At 45.4% G+C, this 24,998-nt stretch overlaps 1 protein-coding gene and 1 pseudogene across 3 annotated transcripts in view; both read right to left on the bottom strand.

The window, feature by feature from the left end:
• Positions 1-24,998, bottom strand: part of Sfxn5 (sideroflexin 5) — a 138,212-nt gene that overhangs the window by 77,035 nt on the left and 36,179 nt on the right. For all 3 annotated transcript variants that reach the window (XM_045152718.1, XM_045152720.1, XM_045152719.1), the window contains exons 3-6: positions 21,122-21,199; positions 6,427-6,453; positions 5,913-5,967; positions 4,485-4,510 (exon numbers count right to left, since the gene is read on the bottom strand). In XM_045152718.1, coding sequence (XP_045008653.1) covers positions 4,485-4,510; positions 5,913-5,967; positions 6,427-6,453; positions 21,122-21,199 — 186 coding nt within the window. The remainder of the gene's footprint in view (positions 1-4,484; positions 4,511-5,912; positions 5,968-6,426; positions 6,454-21,121; positions 21,200-24,998) is intronic.
• On the bottom strand, positions 268-2,729 carry LOC123461428 (annotated as a pseudogene).

Raw genomic sequence — 24,998 nt, 5'->3', positions numbered from 1 at the left:
ACACTTTGGCATTAAATAAGAGAGGCAAACAAGATGAAAACATGCAGCCCTGCCAGCCAGGTTAGACCATGCAGGGACACAGGTGACCTTGAAAGTTGCCACCAAGAAAGCTGGGAGCCAGGCTTGAGCACATTTCTGCTAAAAAAACAAAACAAAGAAAATCTGTATTTCAATCACTTGAGTGTGTCTCCTGGACCTGGCAGGGAGCCATGTGCTCAAAAGAACAGGAAAGGCCAGAGGAGCCACCCTGACCACAGCCAACTCATCAAGTAACTAAAGTGGATGTAGTGCAAATGTTGCAACCAAGTACTATGGACACACTACCTGCTTATCTTAAGGGTGATGTGGCAACGTGGAGCCAAAGGCAGGACCTTGCCTTTAATCTGGGGCCTGCATTCTCAATCACAGAAATCACAGTTCTCCCATGTGTGTGGGACAGGGATTGGCATGGCCTGCCTTGTCACTTGTTAGTTGAGGCCCTGGGTCCAGACATCAAAGCTCACATTTGTGCTTCACTTTTCAGTCTATGTTCTCTGCTGGCTGCAGCAGGCTAAGGACGGACAGAATATCTGGGCCCCTTGTCCTATGGCAGAGCACTCAGCCCAAATCCCACCTCCGAACATCCTACAGCCTTTCAACACTGCACAGGGTGGCACAGAGACCCACTGAGCTGGATGTGATGCACAGTTCCACAGGCAGAGGGGCATGGGTGATGTCCTTAGGGGAGCTCTGCTCTTCTCAGGTGGGCACCAGGCCTTGGGGGGGGGCCATACAGGGTCACTGAGGCAATAGGGTTGTTCTGCATAACCTGAGCAGGACAACGGGTTTCTCCACAGGGCGGCCCAGGAGCTCCAGAATGTTCTCCCACCTGCTGTAGATCGTGCATGGTTCAGTCTGGCCACCTGCATTGTCTTTCTTTATGGCTAGAGGGATCTTGAACTCACAGCGGTGGTAAATGTTAAAATGATAATGCCCAGGGTAATTGGTATGTAGGACAAACTTCTTCACTTTGTGTATATTTGCATCAAAGAGAATATCCACTCCAAGAGTGAAGTAGTTATAAAAGTAACCATTGCACTTGGATGGAACTTGTTTATGAGGAGAAGGAGAATGGATTTTCATCTTGTCTTCTGATTTATAGAAGTCCTGTGTGGAGAGCCAAGCATACTAAGAACTTCTTGGCAGGAATCACCAAAATACACTGAACGCTCAAATACCCGCATCTTGGCATCTGCCAGTAGGCCAGGTCCACAACCTGCAGCAAGTAGGTGAAGTCGCAACCCTGAGGGTCCCATTCCATCTCAGAGAACATCTACATTCTCAGCATATACATTTCCTAGGAAACAGCTCAGAGGCATCACTGCAGCCTTGGCATCCTGTAGGCTATAGATGTACATGCGTTTTACAGTTGCTCCATGGGGTATCTGAAGAGAAGCTAGACCGTGGGCAAAATTGGGCTCCAGGATGTGTTGTGCCAAAATACTGGTCAATTTGCTCAATGGTAGGAGCTATGGCCTGAGAATTAAAATGCACTCCACAATATTTTAACTTAACTTTAGTCAAGTCATATACTTCAATCACCTTAAGTCTCTGATTGAAAGCATCAAACAGTAGTTTGATCCTGTCCTGAGTCAGGTTAAGGATAAGATCAGGGCTTAAAGTTGTGTGCCACCACCCCCAGCTAAAGGAATAAAATAAAACAAAAAATTTATCAATATGAGACAAGAGTATTCAATAGCCAGGTGTGGTGGCACCTGCCTGGAATCCCATGCACAGGAAGGAGGTACAAGAATCACTGTATTATCTTCATAAAATATACATAAAGAAAGATTGTTCTTTTAGAGACATGTTTGAACTCCAAAGATAAGAAAAAAAAAATTAAGCAAATACCTTTACTGAACAATCCTTTTTTTAAAACAAAACAAAACAAAACAAAACATTTTATTTAGGTATGAGTGAGAGAGAAAACACATGGGTGCACCACAACCTCTAGCCCCTGCAAATGAGCTCTAGATGCATGTGTTACTTTGTGCATTTGGTTTTACATGGGTACTGGAGAATTGAACCCAGGCCAGCAGACTTTGCAAGCAAGCGTCTTCAACCACTGAGCCATCTCCTCAGCCACAAAGAAAAAAAAAATCAAATTATTCCTGGGAAACTCAGTGTGGTGATGCACACCTTTAATCCCAGCACTTGGGAGGCAGAGGTAGGAGGATCACCATGAGTTCGAGGTCACCCTGAGACTACATAGTAAATTTCAGGGCAGCCTGAGCTAGAATGAAACCCTACCTCGAAAAACAAAAACAAACAAACAAAAAAATTATTCCTGGGGAAACTAAAAAGTTACAAAAGAAAAACAGACCAAATAAGATTAATGAACGCTATCATTATGACTCAGAAGTAAAAAATGGTAATGACATCAAAACCTGGTCTACAGATTAAGTTCTAGGCTGCTAGGGCTGCCTGGTCTGCCAGTGACAGCCTGTCTCAAAACAGAACAAAACAAACAGAATATTCTACAAAACAAAGATGCTTCATGTGTATAAGAGAGAATAAGAAAGATAAGAACATAAAGTAAAGAGAACTGCTCTGAGTGCAGCAAACACCTTCTCACTGCAACATCTACAACGGGAAGAGAAGAGAAAGAACCACAGCGCACACAGCTGTAGTGGGAGCGAACGGCCCTTCCCAGAATGCTTCAGAAGAACGTGTGGTACTTTCTCAGACATGACACCAGGACAGAGATGTGAATGATGTCTCTCTTGATATTGGTGTATATAATATGAAAACGACAAAGTTAGGAGGAATATGTTCAGTGTTGTACTGTACAGTAAAGGGACCAAACAAAATTTAATTTAATTTTACAAATGAATAGAAGAAAAGAGGTTGAAGGTATATAACTCAGAGAAATGATAAATATTTAAGAAAATGGATACTCAATAATTAAATATATATTTTTTAATTTAGCTGAGCTGTGGTATATACCTGTAATCCTAATACTTGGGAGTTGGAGGCGGGAGATGAAGAGTTCAAGGTCATCCTTAGCTACAACATAGTGTTTGAAGCCAGCCTGGGCCATGTGAGGCTCTGCCTCAAAAAAAAAGTAAATAAATAAATTTATTTTAAGCCAAGAATAGTGGTGCACACCTATAATCCTAGCACACAAGAGGTTGAGGCAGAAGGATCATGAGTTTTAGGCCAGGTTGGGAGGTTGGAGACAGGTTAGACCTTGTCTCCAAAAAGCAAAAACAACAAAACATACAAACAAACAACAACAACAAGACGGGTGTGGTGGTGCACACCTTTAATCCCAGCACTTGGGAGGAAGAGGTAGAAGGATCACTGTGAGTTCAAGGCCACCCTGAGAGTATATAGTGAATTTCAGGTCAGCTTGGGCTAGAGTGAGACCCTACCTCAAAAAAGGCTGGGCATGGTGGTGCACACCTTTAATCCCAGCACTCCTGAGGCAGAGGCAGGAGGATCATTGTGAGTTCGAGGCCACTCTGAGACTACAGAATGAATTCCAGGTCAGCCTGGGCTAGGGTGAGACCCTACCTCGCAAAACCAAAAACAAAAAAGATAAATAAATAAAAACAAGGACTGGGAATATAGTTCATTGGTACAGTATTTGCCTAGCATGGATAAGGCCTTGGGTTTGATCCCTAGCACTTCAAAAAAAAAAAGATGTTTTTGAAATAAAAATTTGTAATCTGGGGAAAATAAACAATTTTAGAAATTAAAAATGCATATGCTAAAATATCATAATGAGTACTATGTTCAGTCTTATCATTTCCACACATTTTTGTCTTTTCTAAAGACAAAGCACCTCAGACAGGAGCAACACATCCACTCTCCTGCCAGGCCCCATTGCAGCCTCCACCCCAGGGTGAGCAGTATCATGGCTTTCCTGCCTCCTCCCATGTTCTCACAGACACACAGAAAATATACCCATAAACTATATATACTATTGCTTTGCACATTTTTAAACATGATATAAATGACATCAGTGAGTATTACTACTCTGCTACTATTTTTTCCATTCAATACTGTTTTTGAAACTTATCCATATTCATGCCATAGAATACTTAACACAGGAAAAAAAAATCATTAACAAGGGCTAAACCTGCCTCCAGAGCTGAACAAAAAGAATACCAAAACCCTCTTCTAAATTCATGTTAAGCTTTAATTTTCACAGAACGTCCTTGAAGTCTCCTTTCCCTGTTCTTCTGGAAGCTTCCCTATCTGTCCCAACAGTCTGAGCGTGGAAACACAGGGCAGAAGGCACTTCCCAACTCCAGGTGGGTGCACTCTTCAGCAAAGGAGCCTGCCAGCAGGCATGGCAAGTGAGAGAAAAAGAGACCAAAGTTATTTTCCTCATTAGTTCCCCTCCAGGAACTAAATTAAACCTTCAGTATGTTATGATGTCATGTTATACGTTCACATTTGTGTTTTGGAGAAGAAAATCTTTTAAAGGTAATACTTACAATTGGAGTCCCAAAAGGAATGTAACCTGTGAGTGAGGAGAGGAAAAAAAAGTCAGGTCTTATGGACTGTCTGCCTCTCAGAAGCCTCCTGTGCTTGCTCTGGCACAAGGCCCTGGTGATGGGATTCAGGACAGTTATAGGGAGGCACTACAACCTCTGACATAGCCTTCTCCCATTCTCCTGGCCTTCCTCTCTCTGTTCCTCATTAGCCAGATAGCTCTTGCTCCCCTCCAGAAGCAAAGTCCTGTTCCTGCAGGCAGGCCTGCCTTCTGCCTGCCACTAACAAACTTTCCTGAGGCACAATGCCCTGCCCTGACTCCTGTGGTCCTATCTCCCCATCTTCCTTCTTCCCTAAGCTGCTGTTGGTATTTCCCCCATACTATGACCATTCCTAGAAGGGAATTCCCAGCTCGTCTGAGATGGAAACTCGTAGGTGTCAGAGCTTTTAAAATCTCTAGTGTTTAGGCCAGCCAGCCTCTGAAGAGCAGTAGAAAGTTGGGGTGAGGTGAGGCCAGGTACATGACGCTTGTGGCCAAGGTAAGGCTCTGCTCCTGCTGTAAGTGGACAGCTCCTGTCCCCAGCCTCTGACTTCTGGCAGTCAGGCAGCAGGGAGGGTGTTGAGTCACATAGAGAGGCCAAGTTTACATCCTATACTTGCATAGCTGTGTATGAGTTCCAGGGCTTTCCTGTGCCTCCTTCTTTTCCAAGTTTGATTGGAGGAGGGGAGCCTCAGAGGATTGATAGTATACCTAAGAAAGGTCTAGAAGATAAGGTGGAGTGAGAGCCTGCCAGGTCTGAAACAAGTATAGGCATTACTATAGCCCCAAGGCCCATGATGCTCAGAGCTCTTGCTGCCTCAGAGTTCTCTACTGTGAAGCAGGGGCCTCTGGCTGAATGCCCCCCAGTATGTATGATGGCATCACGTGGCCCTCTAGGCCCTGGCTGTTTATTCTCCATTCTCCATGAGGTCCGGCTTTCTGGGGATGAGGATCTCATCCAGTTGAAGCCTCCTTTATCCAGCCAGGTGAGACTTTCCCTAAACACCAGGAAGTAATCCTCCATGCCACATTGATGACTCAGGGTAGGCAAAAAATGACAAGGAAGAAACAACAGAACACTGATGTGTGCCCCTCTGCAGCATGATTGGGCAAAGCCTGGAACCTCTTAGAGCCATGGCCAGGGCCACTACTCTAGCCCCAGCCAGGCTATGTGCAACTACTCTTTGAACTCTAGGGCCCAGACATAAAGGCCACTGGGTAGTGACTTCCTAAAGGCAGGAATCTGCTATCAGTGCCATCTGGGGTAAATAGACATTTGTTCAAGTCTTAGGAAAAGTCACACATCATCAGGGCATGTAGCTACTCTTACAGCTGGAAACAGAGCTAGCATCCCATGCTGGGCAGAACCAGCAGGGTCCTAGGAACTTACCTGACATTCTAAAGGGCATGAAGATCTTCTCATTGGTGTCTGGATGAAGAATAGCCTGGAACAGGGGAAGGGGGAAGAAGGGGACAAGCAGAGATGTTAGGATAGGAAGGAGGGAAAGGACAGCTTTCCCAGCAAGATTTTCAGGCTAGTGGCTTTATGCTGCCTTCTGGACAGTCAGTCTTCCCAACCACTCCTGTCAACCCAAATGTGGGCTATGATCAGTGTCCTCTTCCTAAGCCCATGGAGGCCAGGGCTGTACACACCTCACAGGTCCTCTCCTCCTGCTAGGTACTTGGCTAGGTACTTGGTGGGCAGAGCTCAAACCTATACATGAACTCAGAGTACCCAGGGCAAGGCCAACTCAGCAAGAGGTGAGGTGTCCAGGACAGACTAGAGGGGAGAGGTCAGGCACCCCATAGTTATTGGATAAGGGCCTCCTGCTACAGCCTTGGGACAGGGAGGAGAAAGATCTAGGAAGGCACAGAGGAGAAAAAAATATCCAGAGCTGGATTACCTGCTTTATTTTCTGTGCACTCCAGAGCTGGAAAAGAGAAATAAGAATTAATAGAACATTCCAGTTTAAGGTTTCAAAAGAATGTTTTCTCCCACCCCTGCCCCCGCTTTTTTTTTAATGAGAGAGAGAGAGAATTGGCATGCCAGAGCCTCCAGCCACTATAATTGAACTACATATCCATGCATCACCTAATGCATCTGGCTTATGTGGGATCTGGGAGTCAAACATGTGTCCTTAGGCTTCTCAGGCAAGCACCTTAATTGCTAAGCCATCTCCACAGCACCCCCCACTTTTTTTTTGAAACAAGGTCTCATGTAGTCCAAGCTAGGCTCAAATTTGCTATTGTAGCCAAGGATGAACTTGAATTCCTGATCCCCCTGCCTCTATCTCCCTAGCACTGGGATTGCAGGTATGGGTCATCATACCTGAGGATCAAAGCCAGGGCTTCATGCATGCTAGCCAAAACTTTACCAACTGAACTATACCTCAGCCTTCTCTTTTTTCCCCTATTAATCTTTTTTTTTTTTTTTTTAAGGTAGAATTTCACTCAAGTCCAGGCTGACCTGGAATTCGCTATGTAGTCTAAGGGTGGCCTCAAACTCAGAGTGATCTTCCTACATCTGCCTCCTCAGTGTTGGGATTAAAGGCGTGCACCATCATGCATGGCCTCCCCTATTAATCTTTAAAATTAGTATATGTGACAGTTAACTTCTATTGATAACTTGATCAGATCAGGAGTCATAGAAGAGACACATCTTTTGAGCAGGTCTGTGAGGATGTTTCCAGGAAGGACAGAGGGAGGAAGACTTTCCCCCAGAGTGAGTTGCCTTTCTGGTGGCAGGCTAGATCTAAAGAACCTTCTAGAGAGCACAAGGCCTTTGCCTGGCTGCCTGGCTACTCCGTAGTGCATCCTTCTGCCCATACTACTTGATGCTACATGCTATCCTACTGCTGCTATCCCTAAACACTGGAACCAGGTTTCCTCAGCCTTCCAAAGTAGAATGAATACTGGGCATGGTAGTGCATGCCCTTAATCCCAGCACTCAGGAGGCAGAGGTAAAAGGATCAAAGGAAGTTGGAGGTCAGTTTGGGCTAGAGTGAGACCCTACCTTAAAAACAACAACAACAAAGATCCAAAGTAGAATGAAGACCAGCATTTCTCCAGGAACCCTGCAGGTCTTCAATACTAGATTGGGACTGCTGAGCCATCCAGCCTCTGCACTGAGCAGCCACCAGATTCTCAGCTTCTCTAGTCTGCAGACAGCCATTGTTGGACTGCCCAGCCTGTGTTGTGTAAGCCAAGCTAATAAATCCCCTTTGTAATATATGTTCATTCTTTTGGTCCTGTTCCTCTATAGAACCCTAATATAGCATATAAAATGACTGGCTTCCTTCAGTATGACATTTTCATATGTATACATCAGGATACCTGATCAAAGCCATACTTTTTTCCCTTTTCAAATCTTTTTTTATTAACAATTTCCATGATTATAAAAAATATTCCATGGTAATGCCCTCCCCTCCCACTTTCCCCTTTGAAACTCCATTCTCCATCATATCTCCTCCCCCTCTCAGTCTCTCTTATATCATATATATGTGTGTGTTTGTGTATGTGTGTATAATTTTTTTAAAGCTAGGAATGGTAGTGGTATTGTCTACAATTCCAGTACTTGGGAGGTAAAGCCAGGATAATCAGCAGTCCAAGGTTGGCCAGTTAAGAGTCGTGCAGCGATGCACAGGCTCGTCTCCATTCAAGCCCAGCAAAGGAATAAAGGCCTTACTGTAGGAAGTGTCTGAAATCTGGGGCATGTTTGTTAAGGCACTGGGCTTAAACTAAGTAATAGAGAGGGTTGAATGACATGTATCTCATGAAATAGTTGATTCACAGAACATAGCCAGTATGGTTGCTTACAATAGAGGAGAAGCCATTCAAGTGAGCATATTTTTATTTATCTAATTGAGAGAGAGAGAGAGAGAGAGAGAAAATGGGAGCACCAGGGCCTCTAGCCACTGTAGAAGAACTCCAGATGCATGCACCACTTTGTGCATTTGGCTTTACGTGGGTACTGAGGAATCAAACCCAGGCTCGAAGGCTTTGCAAGCAAGCACCTTTCACTTTCACCATAGAGCCCTATCCCTAGCCCTATTGGTTCTTTTTTTTTTTTTTAAATAAATGTGTCATATGGGGAGTGGTTGTACACGCATGTGTGCAGAGGTCAGAGGACAACCTCAGGTGTCATCCTCAGGAACACTGTCCACCTTCTCTAAGGCAAGGTCTTTCATTGGCAGGAGCTCACCAGTTAGACTTGACTGACTGGCCTTGAACCCCAGGGATCTTCCTGTCTCTGAGATTACAAGCATCTGCCACCACACCCAGCATTTTATAAGGGTTTTAGAGACTGAACTCAGGTCTTCATATTTGTGAGGCAAGCACTTTACCAACTCAGCTATCTTCCCAGCCCTTGACTTTTGCTTTTTGATATGGGATCTTGTTATATTGACCAAGTTGACCTTGAACTCTCAGTGATCCTCCTGCCTTTGCTTCCCGAGTGTTGGGATTATAGGTGTGCACTACCATGCCTGGCTAAGTGGGCATATTTTTAAAGATTTAATCATCTCTCCCAAACTACTTAACCTCTGTATTCCCTGCAGCCTGTGGGCAGGAAGATTCTATTCAGACACCCAGCCAGGGTCTTGGGGGCTTGATGGCAAATCAGAGATGGGACAAAAGTCCTCCCGGCCTTTGGGCTAGTTTTCTCCTAACATCCAGGAGCCCTTGGGGTAGGCCAGTGTCTGAGGGTGTACAGGGTGAGTGTCAGGTCTGAGGTTTGAAGGAAAGGAGTGACTAGCATCACCGTGGGGTCCTCGAACACCCTAGCAGCCTGGAAACAGCTATTCTCCACCAGGGCCAACATCCTCCCTTCCTGCCAACGACCAGCTCAACAGCACCGCTTCAAGAAGCCAGGTCTGTGGTGTGTCCCTCAGAATCCAGGACAGCTTCAACCCGAACCAAGGAGCAGCAACGGGACATCAGGCAGATGCCAGCTCCATGGCAAAGGCAGGAATCCAGCAGGGGGCATGGCAAGATTATCCACAGGAGGGCAGGTATCAGAGCACATAGACATGTTACCCAGAATGCAAATGACATAATCCAGACAGGGCCATGCCAGCCACGTGGAAGTATAAGAGGTTCCTATAACAACCCTGAGCTTTTCTATTTTTCCCAGCACCTTTCCTCCCATAAACTAATTGATTCTCACACTCAGAAACATGCTTCCACAGGACCAAGGCTTACAGCCATGCCTGAGTTTCCAGTGATAGGTCAGAACCACAGCTTACAAGCTCTGACTCAGATCCCATCATCTGTTCATTCTTGCTCATTCATTCCTGTCCAATAACACTGTCCCGTGTCACCCCTCCTCTAAGGATGTTTTATCTCTTCACTCTTTAGTCCCAGAAATAGCCCTGTAGTCTGGACTAGTCTATCTCCCATTTGACAGATGCAGAAATTGAGGCAGAGAAGCTTTCTTGTGACTTGTTCCAAGTCCCATAGCAGTACAGGGATTCAAACTCAAGCAGCCTGGCTGCAGGTCCCCACTGTTACATGGCACATGCATGCTGCCTTGGACATGTTATATATTTTGTCTCTTTCTATATTGGCATAAAGCTTTTCTTTCCTAATAAAAACTGAATGAGTACATTATAAACTGAGCTGAGGGCTGGAGGTATGGCTTAGTGGTTAAGGTGTTTGCAAAGCCAAAGGACCCAAGTTTGATTCCCCAGGACCCATGTTAGCCAGATGCACAAGGGGGCGCACGCATCTGGAGTTCATTTGCAGAGGCTGGAGGCCTTGGTGCACCCATTCTCTCTCTCCCTCCATCTTTCTCTTTCCCTTTTAAACTGGGCTGGACTTGTAGCTAAGTGTTACAAAGCTCGTCTAACATAAACAAGATCTTGAATTTGATCCCCAGGACTGAATAAAAAAGATATTATCTATAATACATACATAAATAAAAATAAAATACACTGCCCCCTGTTGGCAGACTTTTCAATTATTTCCCATGTTTTGAAAAAATATTTCATTTTTATTTATTTGAGAGAGTGAGAATATGAATGGGCATGCCAGGGCCTCCAGCCACTGCAACTGAATTCCAGATGCATGCACCACCTTGTGCATCTGGCTTCTGTGGGTCCTGAGGAATCGAACCTGGGCCCTTTGGCTTTGCAGGCAAGCACCTTAACCACTAAGCCATCTCTCTAGTCCTCCCATGCCTTTTTAATTGTGTAAAATGTACATAACATAAAATTTATCATTCTGATCATATTTAAGTATAGAGCTGTGGTATTCCTTCCTTTCTTCCTCTTTTCCCCCCCTCTTTTCTCTCTCCTTTCTTCATTTCTTCCTTCCTTCCCTCTCACTTTCTCTTTCTTTCAATAGGTCTTATGCATCACAGGATGGGCCTGACAATACATAGCTGAGGATCAGCTTGTACTTCTGATGTCCCTGCCTCCACTTCCCAAGTGCTAAGACCACAAGCATACACACATGTGCCATTATACCTGCTTTATGCAGTGCTGAGGATTTAATCCAGGGCCTTATACATGCTGGGCAAGTACTTTACCCACCATCCTACAAACTGAGTGCCTAGGTTAAATAAAAAGGAAAAAGTGGGGCTGGAAAGATGATTCTGCAGTTAAAAGTGTTTATTTGCAAGGCCTGGGTCTGATTCCCTAGTTCCCATGTAAAGCCAGATGCACAAAGTTGGCATATGCATCTGGAGTTCATTTGTAGTGGCAGGAAGTCCTGGTGTGCTCATTCATCTTCTTTCTCTGTCCTCCTTCCTTTTTCTTTGTCCCTCTTGAATAAATAAATAAATAAATTTTTTAAAAAGGACAGAGAGCAGAAAGTGAAAGGAGCATTCACCGCTCTTCCTCTCCACACCCTGCTTCTTGGGTATGAATAAAATGTGACCATATAACCCTGTCCTCCCTAAGGTTACTTCTTGTTGGGCTTCTTGTCACAGCAACAAGGAAAGTAACTGATATACAGGGCCTGACACTTTGACCCTGCCTCAGCCACCAACTTGCCTTGTCTTTGTGAGCAACTTCTGTCACACCTCTGGCTTTATTTTTGTTTGGTTTTGGTTTTTCAAAGTAGGGTCTCACTCTAGCCAAGGCTGACCTGTATAGTTTGCTATGTAGTTTTAGGCTGGCCTTGACTCCATGGCGATCCTCCTACTACCTCTGACTTTACAATTAATCAGAGCAGGGTTTAGTGTTGTACACAGGTAATCCCACCATTCAGAAGGCTGAGGGAGGTTTCTGAGTTCAAAGGCAACTTTAGCTATATAACAAGTTCAAGGCCAGCCTGGGCTGCACAGAGAGATTCTGTCCCAACAAAGCAAAGACAAGCAAACAAAAAATTCATCAGAGTTAGATGCAGTGGCACAGACCTGTAATCTCTGTGCTCGGGAAGTAGAAGCAGGACGAGGAGTTCAACATCGTCCTCAGCTACATATCAAGTTGGAGGCTAGCCTGGGCTACACGAGACTCTAAAAATCAACAAAAATGGGCTGAAAAGATAGCTGAGCAGTTAGGTACACTTTCTGGGCAAGTGCAAGGGCCTGAGACTGCAGGAGTTTGAATCTCTAGAACCCATGGAAATGGCTGGGTGTGTCCACTTACACCTGTCACCTCAGCCTTGAAGGGGATCAGATACCCAGTAATCCCTGGAACTAGTGAAAAAGGAAAAAACAGAACAAAACAAACAACAATTAGCCAGCAAGCTCACAGGCTCCAGGACTGCTAAAAAAAAAAACTCCAGCTCAAGTAAGAACGGGTAGAAAAATGAAGGAGTTCGACACCCGATGTCTAGCTCCAGCCAGCAGCCACCACAGTTGAAACCACCCTACTGCAGGTGAGTGCACGGGGCGCTGCAGGGGCACATACATGTGCAGGTCCCAGAATACCACACCACATATACAAACAAGCAAAAATAAAACAGTCAATTAGGCAGAAGAGGAAAGAGGTGAAAGCAAGACTCCCCAGAGCCTCTTCCTGTCCAGCCTGTATGCCAGGCCCAGCTCACAGAGGAAGCAAGTTAAGGACTCAGGCCTGGCCCCTTGCATTAGGCTGGGTTTTTCTGGGCACTCTACTGGACCCATGAGTTAAATACTGTAAAAAGAGAAGGGGGCAGGTGCTTCCCACAAGCCAAAAGTTACAGTTCCGTAAGCTAGTCATACAAGCAGATAAGTGACAGGGATGGGCCATCCTGATAGAGTCACGTGTGGCAGGACCTCCACACACACAATCCAGGCTGGGAGCCCCTAACACTTGCATGGCACCCCATAGAAATACCTCCACTTCAAACTGCAGCCCCAGTTGTCAGCTGACCTTGTTTGGGTTCAGGACCTTCCATGCCTCTGGGTGACAGGAAACATCAGCCCTCATCCCTTGGGACTTCCTGGCATGGATCTTTGAACTCCTTTTGCTTTTGTCCCTTAGAATATTGGAACAAAGGGTAGTGTGGGGAAGCCCTCTGGGTGGCTGTCACAGTACAGGAATTCATTAACTTCAGAAGCAGCCAGCAACTCAGCTGAACTACCCTCTAAACTTGCCTCCATTTCTGTGTAAAGACCAAGGTAGGCATCACCCCAGTACCCAGAGGGCGAGCAATAGCCCAGGCCCTGCCCCCAGTCTGGCTCTCCTAGCTTTCCCTCTCTTCTTCCAAGATGTTCACCAAACCTCCTAAGGCACCAGAGACAGCCTATTTAAAACACCCTCCAGAAGGTAATTAAGCAAAGCCTGAAGGGAATCCTTCTGTAAGATGAAGGATGTCTCCATTAAATAAACAAAAAACTTCCTAATTGGTCAGTTGGGCCAATCACATTATAGTGCACCATTGATTATGTTACCATGGTAACTCCCAGGTGCTCTGTACCTGCACAAATCTGTGTGGGGTGAAGGGACTTCCCAAGCCTCCAGATACAAGCAGGAGACCCTCTGCCCGCTTCTGCAGCACGGTGGCCAGCAGAAGGCGTGGCTTCTCCACCCTTGCAGCTTCTCTCCATGAAGTAAGTGGTCAGGCCCTGGAAGCCATGCTTGATTCCAAGTCTCCCACTTGCTGGCCAGATACACACAATTTGCTTAATCTTTCTGAGCATCTATTCCTTATTTGTAATATAATCCTATGAGTATTTACTTTTGAAATGTTTTGTTAAAAAATGTCTATTTAGTGAATGTGGTGGTTTGAATCAGATGTCCACCACAGACTCACTGCTCTGAATACTTGGTCCCCAGCTGGTGGCAATTTGGGAGGTAGAGTCTTGCTGGAGGAGGGGCGTCTGGGGGTGGGCTTTTGGGTCTTACAGCCAGCTCCCCCATGCTAGAATTTGGCCCATTGACTTGCTGAAGTTTTCTTTCTTTTTCTTTTTTTGATTTGTCAAAGTAGGGTCTCACTCTAGCCCAGGCCAACATGATTCATTATGAAGTCTCAGGGTGGCCTCAAACTCTTGGCAATCCTCCTACCTTTGTCTCCTCAGTGCGCCATCATATCTGGCTTTTTTCTCTTGCTACAGTTTTCTTCCTACTGTGGCAAAAGTGACATCCAGTCTCTGCTTATGCATCCTTCCATCTGCCATCATGTAGCTTCCCCTTGAGACTGTAAGCCAAAATAAGAACTTTCCTCCCATCAACTGCTTTGGGTCAGGTGCTTTAATCCAGCAATGAGAAGGTGTAACTACAACAGTGAACAAATATTTATTGGGCCTCTACTATGTATTAAGCACTAAAAGTACCTCTGTGGAAAAACAAAAATGACAAAAATCTCTCTTTGGGACTGGGGAGATGGTTCCCCAGAAATAGGCTTGCCACACACCAGCATAAGGACTGGAGATTGGATCCCCAGAACCCACGTTAAGTGAGGGGTAGCCTAGAGGCCGGCCTGAAATCCCAGCACATGGGAGGCAGAGACAGGGATCCCTGGGGTAAACTGGCTAGCTAAGGCAGATGAATCAGTGAGCTCTGGCATGGCAGTTTGAATGGATGTCCCCTAATAAATTCAGTTGTATTAAAGCTTCTTGGATTTCCAGCTGGAAGAGGTGTCACTGTGGGTGGATCCTAGGATATAGCCCCAAGTTGTGTTGGGGAAGATCCGGAGTTCCATCCCGAGGTGTGCAGAGTGCTTGAGCTCTGCCTGGTGCTGCTGGTGGCTTTCCTTTCTTTTGCCAATGTGGAGCTCCCCCTGGATCTGCAAGCCTGAAATAAATTCCATTCCTCCCAAAAACTGTGTCTGGTTTGGAGGTTCAATCACACAACATGAAGCTGACTGCGACATCTGGGTTCAAGTGAGAAAGTGGAGTGTGGCCAAGGAAGACGCCCAATATTAACCCCGGAAATCTACACACACACACACACACACACACACACACACACACACACACTATACACACATGCCAAAAGAAAAAAGCATTCTACTTTCTTGGAGCTCATGGGCTGGGGGACAGAAAATAAGCAATGAAAATAAAACATAAATGCTCTGCTATATTAGAAAGACAAGTACTTCAGCAAACAATGGAAAATAGGGCAGGCTAACAAAACAGGGAGCACACCGCAGCAGTGGGGACAGGTGTTACGGGACTGCGTGGCGGCAGTGTGGACACAGCGCCCACCGTAGGCGATCCCTGTGCTGACAAGACTGGGAACAGGGCCTGTAGAATGAGGAGACTAATCTCAGTGTCACAGTCCAAAGACACATCTCCACCACCCAATATGACGCCTGGAATGGCACACATACACATGCAAAGGAAAGGCCTGGTGGACGCTGTGAGTCACCTGCCTGCTCCAGGCTGGCATGGCTCTTTATCCCCTCTAGCTCCCCACATGGCAGGAGCTCCGTGAACTTTTTCCTTTGACACTTTTTTCCCTAGACCTTCCACATGGGATCTCTAACCCCATGGGTGCCTTTCCTTGGCTCTACTTCCCTCAATAAATATAATAATTTAATAGTTATCCTACTCAATTTTCTTTCTTATTCAATTCTTTGATTAAAATTAGAAATGAACCTAGGGTTTGGGGTTCAAGGACTTTCCTGGACCCTTAACACCCTGTTACAAAGTGACAATGTTTCCTTTCTTCCAAAGGAGAAGATCTGTAAGTATAACCCTCCATCCCCCATCCCAGCTCTTTCTGGCAGATTCATCTGTGCACAAACTCTGAATGGCCACCATGCTATGCTGGTTGCAAAGTGGGTGGCTATAATGGTTGCCTCTGACCCTCACCTTTTTTTTTTTTTCTTTCTTTTTTTTGATTTTTCAAGGTAGGGTCTCTCTCTAGCCCAGGCTGACCTGGAATTCATTATGTAGTCTCAAAGTGGTCTCGAACCCATGGTGATCCTCCTACCTCAGTCTCCCGAGACCCTTCCCCCTCACCTTTAAAGAGAGTAGGAGGCTGCCAGTAGAGTTCCATTATGAACCACAGGTTCTAGGCACATCCTGTACTCCCAGTGACTCCAATAGCTTTCAGACTGGTTTCTGGAGCAGCTCCCCAGTCCACTCAGCACTGTCAACAGGCTGATCCACACTGGGTGCCACATCCAAGCCACCTTCATTGCTCAAAAGCTTTCAGTATCTTCCTCTTGGCCAAGTGACACATGTAATTTTCAAAGACTTTTCCAGTCTGTCCTGGCATGTCTTAGGCTCCTCTTCAGATCGATCCCCTGTTCAGCTCATCTTGTCTTCTCTTTATCCCTCTCTTTCCATATCTCCATATTCCGTTCTACTTTCCAGCTTTGGTCTTTTACTCACAGGGAATGTCTCTCCCTTCAACCTACCATACAATAGCTCTGTGACTTCTTTTAGCTTGTTTTCTTGCTTATCAAATGGGGTTGATGAGCTGGAAATGTGGCTCTGTGGGTAGAGTGCTCGCCTATCATGTGTGAAGTCCTGGGGTCTGATTCCTAGCACTGCATAAACCAGGTGTGGTGGCACTTCCTGTAATCCTGGGGTGTGAAAACAGGAGGATCAGAAGCTCCAGGTAATCCTTTACTGTGTAACAAATTCAAGGCTAGCCTGGTCTATATAAGACCCTGCCCCCCCACCTAAAGTGGGGTTGACACAGGGAGCTACTGATGGGCTTCTGTGAGGACTAAGTAGGAAAATGGGTGAAAAGTATGAGTACATGTGGTATCTGGCCCTTGGTAAGATTGCAGTGAGTGGGGGCTCCTCGCAGCAGCGCCCTCCATCCACTTCCATCCTCGCTAAACCTCCCAGCAGGACCACATGTATCTTAGCACACAAATCAGCAGGTATGTGGAATCTTTGTTGGCTGTGCTCATGACAACGTTTCTACTCAACTGTGGCTTTGGTGTTTAAGGAAGGGCTGTGGTCTTAGGGCTGTGGTCTTTATTAGGGTTCTTACCAAGTTTCTACCTGCTAACTAGAAAAATCCATTATTTCTATTTTATCCTTGGGATTTACTATTCATTGGTGGGGCCTATTTAACATTCTCCACTGAAGCTATAAACCATTCATGACAGAACAACAAGGAAGACCAGCAGGACTGGGCCGCTGTGACTAGCTGGGTGACCAACCGGGTAGAAAAATAACACATATAAGGTACCCAGACAGCCATGACACTGGGTCATGGATGTTAGAATGAGTCACAAGCATCTGATCCATGGGCCTAAAACAAATAAACAAAAAAAGATCATGGAGCAGGCACGACATAGGCACAGAGAAATCACTATCCACTCAGAGATTTAAAAAAAAAACAAAAAAAAAAAACATGCCCTGAGCTTCTCTCTTCAGATAGCCAAATGTGACTCGAGCAGGGCCAGCCTGAGCCACATGGCTGAAGTTTCCCCAAGCCTGGTGTTGATATGCCATGACTGTCTCCTCTGTTTCCCTGTCTGGAGAGGCCAGGAGTGTGTGGCTTCCTGACTGCAGCCCAGGCAGGGAAGGGTGGTGATGGTCACCATGCAGAGCCCAATTCCTTAAATTCTGAGGAGAGCGAACAGGCTCACACCTAGAGCACTGTGCCACCCAGCCACCAGACGGACCCAGTAGACACTGCCACTGCCAGCCAGAATGCAGCAACTCAGGGAACATGGCTAAGTGCCAAGTCTCTGTCCCTTCCTGCTCCCAGGAGGCATATGGGGGCTTTCAGGACAGAGAACAAAGGAGGCTGGGAAACAGGACACATAGCTTTCAGATACCCAAGAAAGCAAAGAAGGGAAACATAGCCTCTGTCCCCACACTGAAAGAAGTCCCAACAGCTCAAGCTCAGCAGGAATGTGGTGGCAGGAAGCTTGGACTAGAGCAAACCCAAGGTCTTGGGGTGATCTACCTCTGACAGGTACAAGGACACTACAAGGTATGAGGATTCCTTCAGTCTACAGACGACTGAGGGATCACGTCCGCCAGGAAGGCCCATCAAGACCCAGGGCCAGAGAGGAGTGTAGCATTGGGGCATTGGAGCCCATAGCCTGCCTCCCTGCCCAGGACTATGTCAGCCTCAGGCTGCAGGATGACCTCCTCAGGACAGATGGGCCCTGCATGACCACACACTACACTGTGTCTCATTGCTCCCTCAGGGCCCCACACAGGGGCAGCTCACCAAGTTGCTGCCATGTCACCATCTAGCACACGTGTCCTATTCACTTCCTCGATAGCATTTCCTCTCTGGGACTCGAGCGCAATGTGCATCCTGCCTCGCCCTCTTTGTTCACCTCTCTTCACCACTGCTCTTCTCACCACCAGTCCCGGGTGAGAAAGCCTCTCTAGACACCCCAAGTCTGTGCAGGTCATTGTTTCAATGGCTCTTACAGTGTCATATGTCTTCACTGTCAATGTCTAGGAGGTCTATGAGGGGTCTAAGCTAAGCTACACCTAGCTTAATCCTTGATCTCTCTTTCAGACAGAAGGATCATCATGACTTTGAGGTTAGCCTGAGCTACAGAGTGAGATAGTGTCTCAAAAAATAGTGTAAAGTGTTTACCAGAATTAATAAAACTTTTAGACTTAGAGCTCACCAAGAATCCAAAATAATTAAGTTTAGAAAAAAAAGCCAGGCATGGTGGCACATGCCTTTAATCCCAGCACTTGGGAGGCAGAGGTAGGAGGATCGCTGTGAATTCAAGGCCACCCTGAGACTACATAGTGAATTCCAGGTCAGCCTGAGCAAGAGTGAGACCCTACCTTGAAAAACCAAAAATAAATAAATAAATAAAAAGACAGTATAGCCAGACATGATGATATATGCCTTTAATCCAGCACTAGGGAGGCAGAGGTAGGAGGATTGCTGTGAGTTCAAGGCCACCCCAAGAACCTGAGCTAGAGAGAGACCCTACTTCAAAAAACAAAAATCAACAACAAAAAATAGACAGTATAAGCTGAATGCAGCAGCTCATGCTGTGATCTCAGCACTTGAGAGGTTGATGGGGGAGGACTGCCATGAGTTTGAAGCCAGCCTACACTACATAGTAAGTTCTAGGCCAACCTAGGCTACAAAGTTAACTAACCTAATTATAAGCTGGAGAAATGGTTAAAAGCTCATAAAGCCTGACAGCCCAGGTTCAATTCCCCAGTACCCATGTAAAGCCAGACACAAAGTGGCATATGCATCTGGAATTTGCAATCATAGAAGCCTCTGGCATGTCCATACTTTCTTTCTGTCTTTCTGTCTCAAATAAATAAATAAAAATATTTTAAAATAAGGCCAGACATGGTGCTTACCTTTAATCCCAACATTCAGAAGGCAGAGATACAAGGATCACTATGAGTTCAAGGCCAGCCTGGGACTACAGAGTGAGTTCCAAGTCAGCATGGGCAAGAGTGAGACCCTTTCTCAAAATTTATTTATTGAGCCAGGCATGGTGGCACACACCCTTAATCCCAGCACTTGAGAGGCAGAGGTAGGAGGATTGCCATGAGTTCAAGGCCACCATGAGACTACATAGTGAATTCCAGTTTAGCCTGTGCTAGAGCAAGGCCCTGCTTTGAAAAAAATTATATATATGTATATACTAAAAATAAATGGATAGAGTAATACAGAGAGAAAAAGAGAGAGAGAGAGCACTGTGAAATTTCAGAAATAAATTTTATAATAGCTGGGCATGGCAGCCAGAACTTTCTTTAATCTCAGCACTTGGGATATGGAGGCAGATAGATCAGGTAGGTTGATATTGTATATATGTAAGTACAATGATTGTAATGGGGAGGTAATATGATGGAGAATGGAATTTCAAAGTGGAAAGTGTGGGGGTGGGGAGGGAGGGAATTACCATGGGATTTTTTTTATAATCATGGAAAATGTTAATAAAAATTTAAAAATTAAAAAAAAAAAGAATGTAAGAGCCAAAGAAAGGATAGGGCTTCTTAGATTGTACTCTTCTGGACACAAATGGCCTGGATTTCCATGACCTCACAGTGCCTGGCACTACCTACACAAGTCCACTATATTAGGAAGAAAAGATGTTGGCAATCAAAATAAGAGAGACTGGTTGAGAGGGGGAGGGGATATAATGGAGATTGGAGTTGCTAAGGGGAAAGGGGGGCAGGGAATTACCATGGTTTGTTGCCTATTATTATGGAAGTTGTCAATAATAAAAACAAATTATACTGAAAAAAAAAAAGAAAATCACGAGTTCAAGGCAATCCTTTGCTACAGAGCAAGTTTGAAGGATAGCCTGGGCTAAATGAGACCCTGTCTCAAAAGTAGGAAGAGAAAAATTCTCTAAAGTAAGAAAACAGGCACCTGTACACAAAAAGAGTTCACATAAATTCAGAGAAGAATCAGATTTCCAACAGCTAAACCAGAAGCCAGAAGTAAACAGACCCAATGGACTTCAAAATCCTAAAGAAAAATCATTTGTAACTTAGAATTACCTCACCTACACTGTCAGTTAAGGCAAATGCAGAATGATAATTTTTCAGACATAAAACACTCAAACCATTCTTCCCACTTACCCCTTTCAAGTCCTTCTAGAAGCACTCCATCAAAACGACAGTATATAAGAAGAGGAAAGCTCTGGTGCTGCAGAGATGCTTCAGTGGGTCAAGTGCTCACAAGGCAGGTGCAAGAGAGTTCAGGTCCCCAGAACCCATAAAAAAAAGCCACGCTTCATGGTACATGCCTGTGACCTCCAGCACTGAGGAGGTAAAGACAGAGAATCCCGGAGCCTCACTGCTGGCATTTAACCTAGCTAAATCAGTGAGCTCTAAGTTCTGTGATAGATCCTATCTCAAAGAATAAAAGTGGAAAAAAAAAAAAAAAGAATAAAAGTGGAGAGTGACTAAGGAAGACACTTGAGGTTTACCTCTCTTTGGTCTCCACTTGCACACAACTGCATGTGTACCTGCACACACACGTGAGCCACACATACACAAAAATGCATGCAGGGCTGGAGAGATAGATGGCTTAGCACTTAACGCACTTGCCAGCAAAGCCAAAGGACCCAGGTTCAATTCCCTAGTACCCATGTAAAGCCAGATGCACAAGGTGGTGCATGCATCTGGAGTTTGTTTAAAATGGCCGGAGGCCCTGATGTGCCCATTCTCTATCTGCCTTGTACTCTCTCTCTCAAATAATAAATAAATTAATTAATTAAAAAAATATATTTTTAAAAGACTGCAATTGTTAATATGACCCTTCCGTCCACTCCCCTCCCCGCTGGCTTAGGCCCACCTCTAGCAGTTACCTGTTCATTGGTAACTCCAGGGCGCAGGGTCCCATGCTTGTAGTCTTCCAGCAACTGCACAGCCTCTCTGAGACGTCTCTGCAGTGGAAAGAAGAGACACCATGGGGCCTAGAACCAGGACCCCTGTTCCAGCGTCAAAGTGACAGCATTCACGATGTGTGAGGCCTCAGCTCTCAGCTCACAAGATACACAAAGAGCAGTAGGAAAGGGAGCACGCCTAAATGTCCGCCCACAGGAGATCATTACTGGCCCATTCAAAAGTGAATTAAGGGGGCTGGAGAGATGGCTTAGAGGTTAAGGAAGGCACATACCTGCGAACCCTAAGGATCCAGGTTCAATTCTCCAGGCCCCACGTAAGCCAGATGCACATGGTGGCACATGCGTCTGGAGTTCACTTTCAGTGGCTAGAGGCCCTGGCATGCCCATTCTCTCTCTTCCTCCCTCCCTCTCTCTGTCTCTAATAAATAAAAAGTAAATCTTAAAAAATAATTTAAAAAAAAGTGAGCCGGGCATGGTGGCGCACGCTTTTAATCCCAGCACTCGGGAGGCAGACGTAGGAGGATTGCCATGAGTTCAAGGCCACCTTGAGATGACAGAGTTAATTCCAGGTCAGCCTGGACCAAAGTGATACCCTACCTCGAAAAAAAAAAAAAAAAGTGAATTAAGGGCTGGGGGTGTAGCTCAGGGTACAGCACTGGCCTAGCATGCTTGAAGCCCTGGGTATCATCCTCAACACTGCAGAAAACAAATAAGTATTCCATGGCCATACCCAAGACAATGTGTCAATGAGAATAAACATTGCCAAGTTGTATGATGATAGTCATGGTACCAATCAAAGCATACACACGTGTAAAACAAGACTTTCTATGCAAAGATTTATGTGTATACATGCAACAAAAAGACCCTGGCACGCCCATTCTCTCCCACCCTCTTTCTCTCTCTCATGAATAAACAAAATATTTAAAACAACAAGACAAAGGGCTAGAAGTTGCCTCAATAGTCTGGAGCTGGGGCGATGACTCAGTGGATAAGCCATTTGCTGCGTAGCTCTGAAAACCTGAGTGCTGATCCCAAGATCCAACATAAAATCTGGAAGCTGTGGCTTATGTAGTCCCAGTGTGTCTATAGCAAGAAGGGAGGCAGAGACAGGAGAACTTCCCCAAGGCTTACCACAAAGCAGTGAACAAGTGACCCTACCTCAAATTGAAGGAGAAGGTAAGAACAATGCAAAAGTTGTCCTATAACCTTCACATGTGCACCATGGCCCACATGTGATCACACACATAACACGCACACACACCGAGGGCTGGAGAGATGACTTAGCAGTTAAGGCACTTGCCTATGAAGCCTAAGGACCCAGGTTTGATTCCCCAGTACCCACATGAGCTAGATGCACAAGGTGGCTGCATCTTGAGTTCATTTACAGTGGCTAGAGGCCCTGGCATGCCCATTCTCATTCTTTCCCTCTCTCTCCCTCTTAAATAAATAGATAAATAAAAGGATTTTTTAAAAGCCCTGTGACCAAAAAAATAAATAAATAAATAAACAAAATTGTATTAGACTTGCAGGGAGTACCGAATGGGGAAAATTATAAAGAAACCTTTGGGGCAATGAGAATGTTCAGCACCTTATGTGGAAGTTATGAGTATAAATAGATGTAAAATTTCATTAAGCCATGCATTCAGAAGCCATGCTTTTTTTTTTTTTTTTTAACTCTATCTCTCGCTTTTTTTGAAGTAGGGTCTCACTAGCCCAAACTGACCTGGAATTTACTATGTAGTCCCAGGCTGGCCTCAAACTCACAGCAATCAATCCTCCTACCTCTGTCTCCTGAGTGTTTTTTGTTTTTCTTTTTCTGTTTTGAGTCATGCATTTTTTTTCTTTTTGAGGTAGGGTTTCTTTGTAGTCTAGGCTGACCTGGAATTCACTCTGTATTCTCAGGGTACCCTTGAACTCATGGTGATCCTCCTACCTCTGCCTCCCAAGTGCTGGGATTAAAGACATGTGCCACCACACCTGGCTGAGTCATGCATTTTAATGTATGAAATATCTCAAAAAAATTAACTAGAGATATAACTCAGTAGACTACCTGCCAAGTATGCACAAAGCTCTGGGTTCAATTGCCAGGCACCACATAAACCAGGCATGGTGGCACTCACCTGTAATCCCAGTGCTCAGAAGATAGAGGCAGGAGGATCAGGAGTTTAAGGTCATCCTCAGCTACATAGTGAGTTTGAGGCCAGCCTGGAATACATGAGACCTTATGTCAAAAATAAACAGGACTGAGGAGATGGCTCAGCACTTAATCTCTTACAAAGCCCGCTGGCCTAGGTTTAATTGCCCAGTACCAAGTAAAGCCAGATACACATAGTGGTACAGGTGTTTGAAGTTTGTTTGCAGTGGCAAGAAGTCCTGACATACCCATGGTCCCTCTTGATTGTTCTCTCTCCCTCCCTCCTCATAAATAAATATATAAAAATATTTTTTCACTTTGTTTTTCTAAGAGAGAGAGAAGGGGCACACTAGGGCCCCTAGACGCTGCAAATGAACTCCAGACGCGTGTGCACCTTTTACATCTGGCTTTACGTGCATATTGGGGAATTAAACCGGAGTCCTTTGGCTTTGCAGGCAAGTGCCTTAACCACTGGGTCATCTCTCTAGCCCCACATATTTTTTAATTAAAATATTTTATTTTTATTTATTTGAGAGAGCAAAAGGCAGAGGGGGGGGGACGGAGAGAAAGAGGGTGAGAACAGGCACACCAGGACCTCCAACTACTACAAATGAACTCCAGATGCATGTGCCACCATGTGCATCTGGCTTATGTTGGTCCTGGGAATTGAACCTGGGTCCTTTGGCTTTGCAGGTAAGTACCTTAACCACTGAACCATCTCTTCAGCCACCAAAATGTTTTGTAAAATATTCTATTTTTATTTACTTATTTGTTGGACAGAGAGAAAGAGAGAGAGAGAATGAATGGGTGCACCAGGGCCTCCAGCCACTGCACAGAACAGCAGACACATGCACCACCTTGTGCATCCTGGAGAATCAAACCTGGGTCTTTTGGGTTTGCAGGCAAACACCTTTACTGCTAAGTCATCCCTCCAGCCCCAAATATATATATTTAAAATAAACAAACAAATTAAACAGACAACAGTGATGAGACAGTTTATGTCCCAGTACTGATGAAGGCCCCAGGCAACAGGATGACCAGCATGGGGAGACAACCCAGTGAAGCCCCTACTTCCCTTCTACCTGGGAGACAAGGCTAGCCTTTGGTGTAAGGAAGGAGACGGAACCCAGTGGGCAGCTAGTGTGTTGAGCTGGCTGACAAGGTGGCAGCTGGGCAGTATCTGTTGTGCTACCACAGTAGGAAAAACTGCCAACTCAGACCCACAGCCAGGTCCCTTGCCCATCAATCAGCCTGTGTGGGCAGCACCTGTGGCCAGTGCGCCTCAACCCAGGCCTGGCCCATAGCAGAATGGAAGGCAGCCAAGGGCCAAGAAAGTGTTTGCTGTCTTACTCAGAGTGACCTGAAACTGAAAAGCACTATGTGTTCACTTTCAAATAGATAGATGTCAGCTTCCAGATTCCTAAAACTCCTTCCTGGATCTGTTCATTTCTAAAACAGAGAGCTTTCTTTTTCCCTGCCCTGACCCTTTGCTCCTGTTATTTAAGTAGAGATAGGAAGACTGCTGTGAGTCTGAGGCCAGTCTGGGACTACACGGTGTGTTCCTGGTCAGCCTGGACTAGAGTGAAACCCAATTATATAAGTAATTAATTTAAAGAAAATGTCAGCCAAAGTAGGATATGGTGGCATAGTCCTGTAATCCCAGCACTTGGGAGGTGGAGGTAGTGAAGGAGAACAGAAGCAAGA

Source organism: Jaculus jaculus, chromosome 6 (assembly GCF_020740685.1).
Source record: "Jaculus jaculus isolate mJacJac1 chromosome 6, mJacJac1.mat.Y.cur, whole genome shotgun sequence".
Classification (NCBI taxonomy): Eukaryota; Metazoa; Chordata; class Mammalia; order Rodentia; family Dipodidae; genus Jaculus; species Jaculus jaculus.
This window is presented reverse-complemented; position numbering and strand designations above follow the sequence as displayed.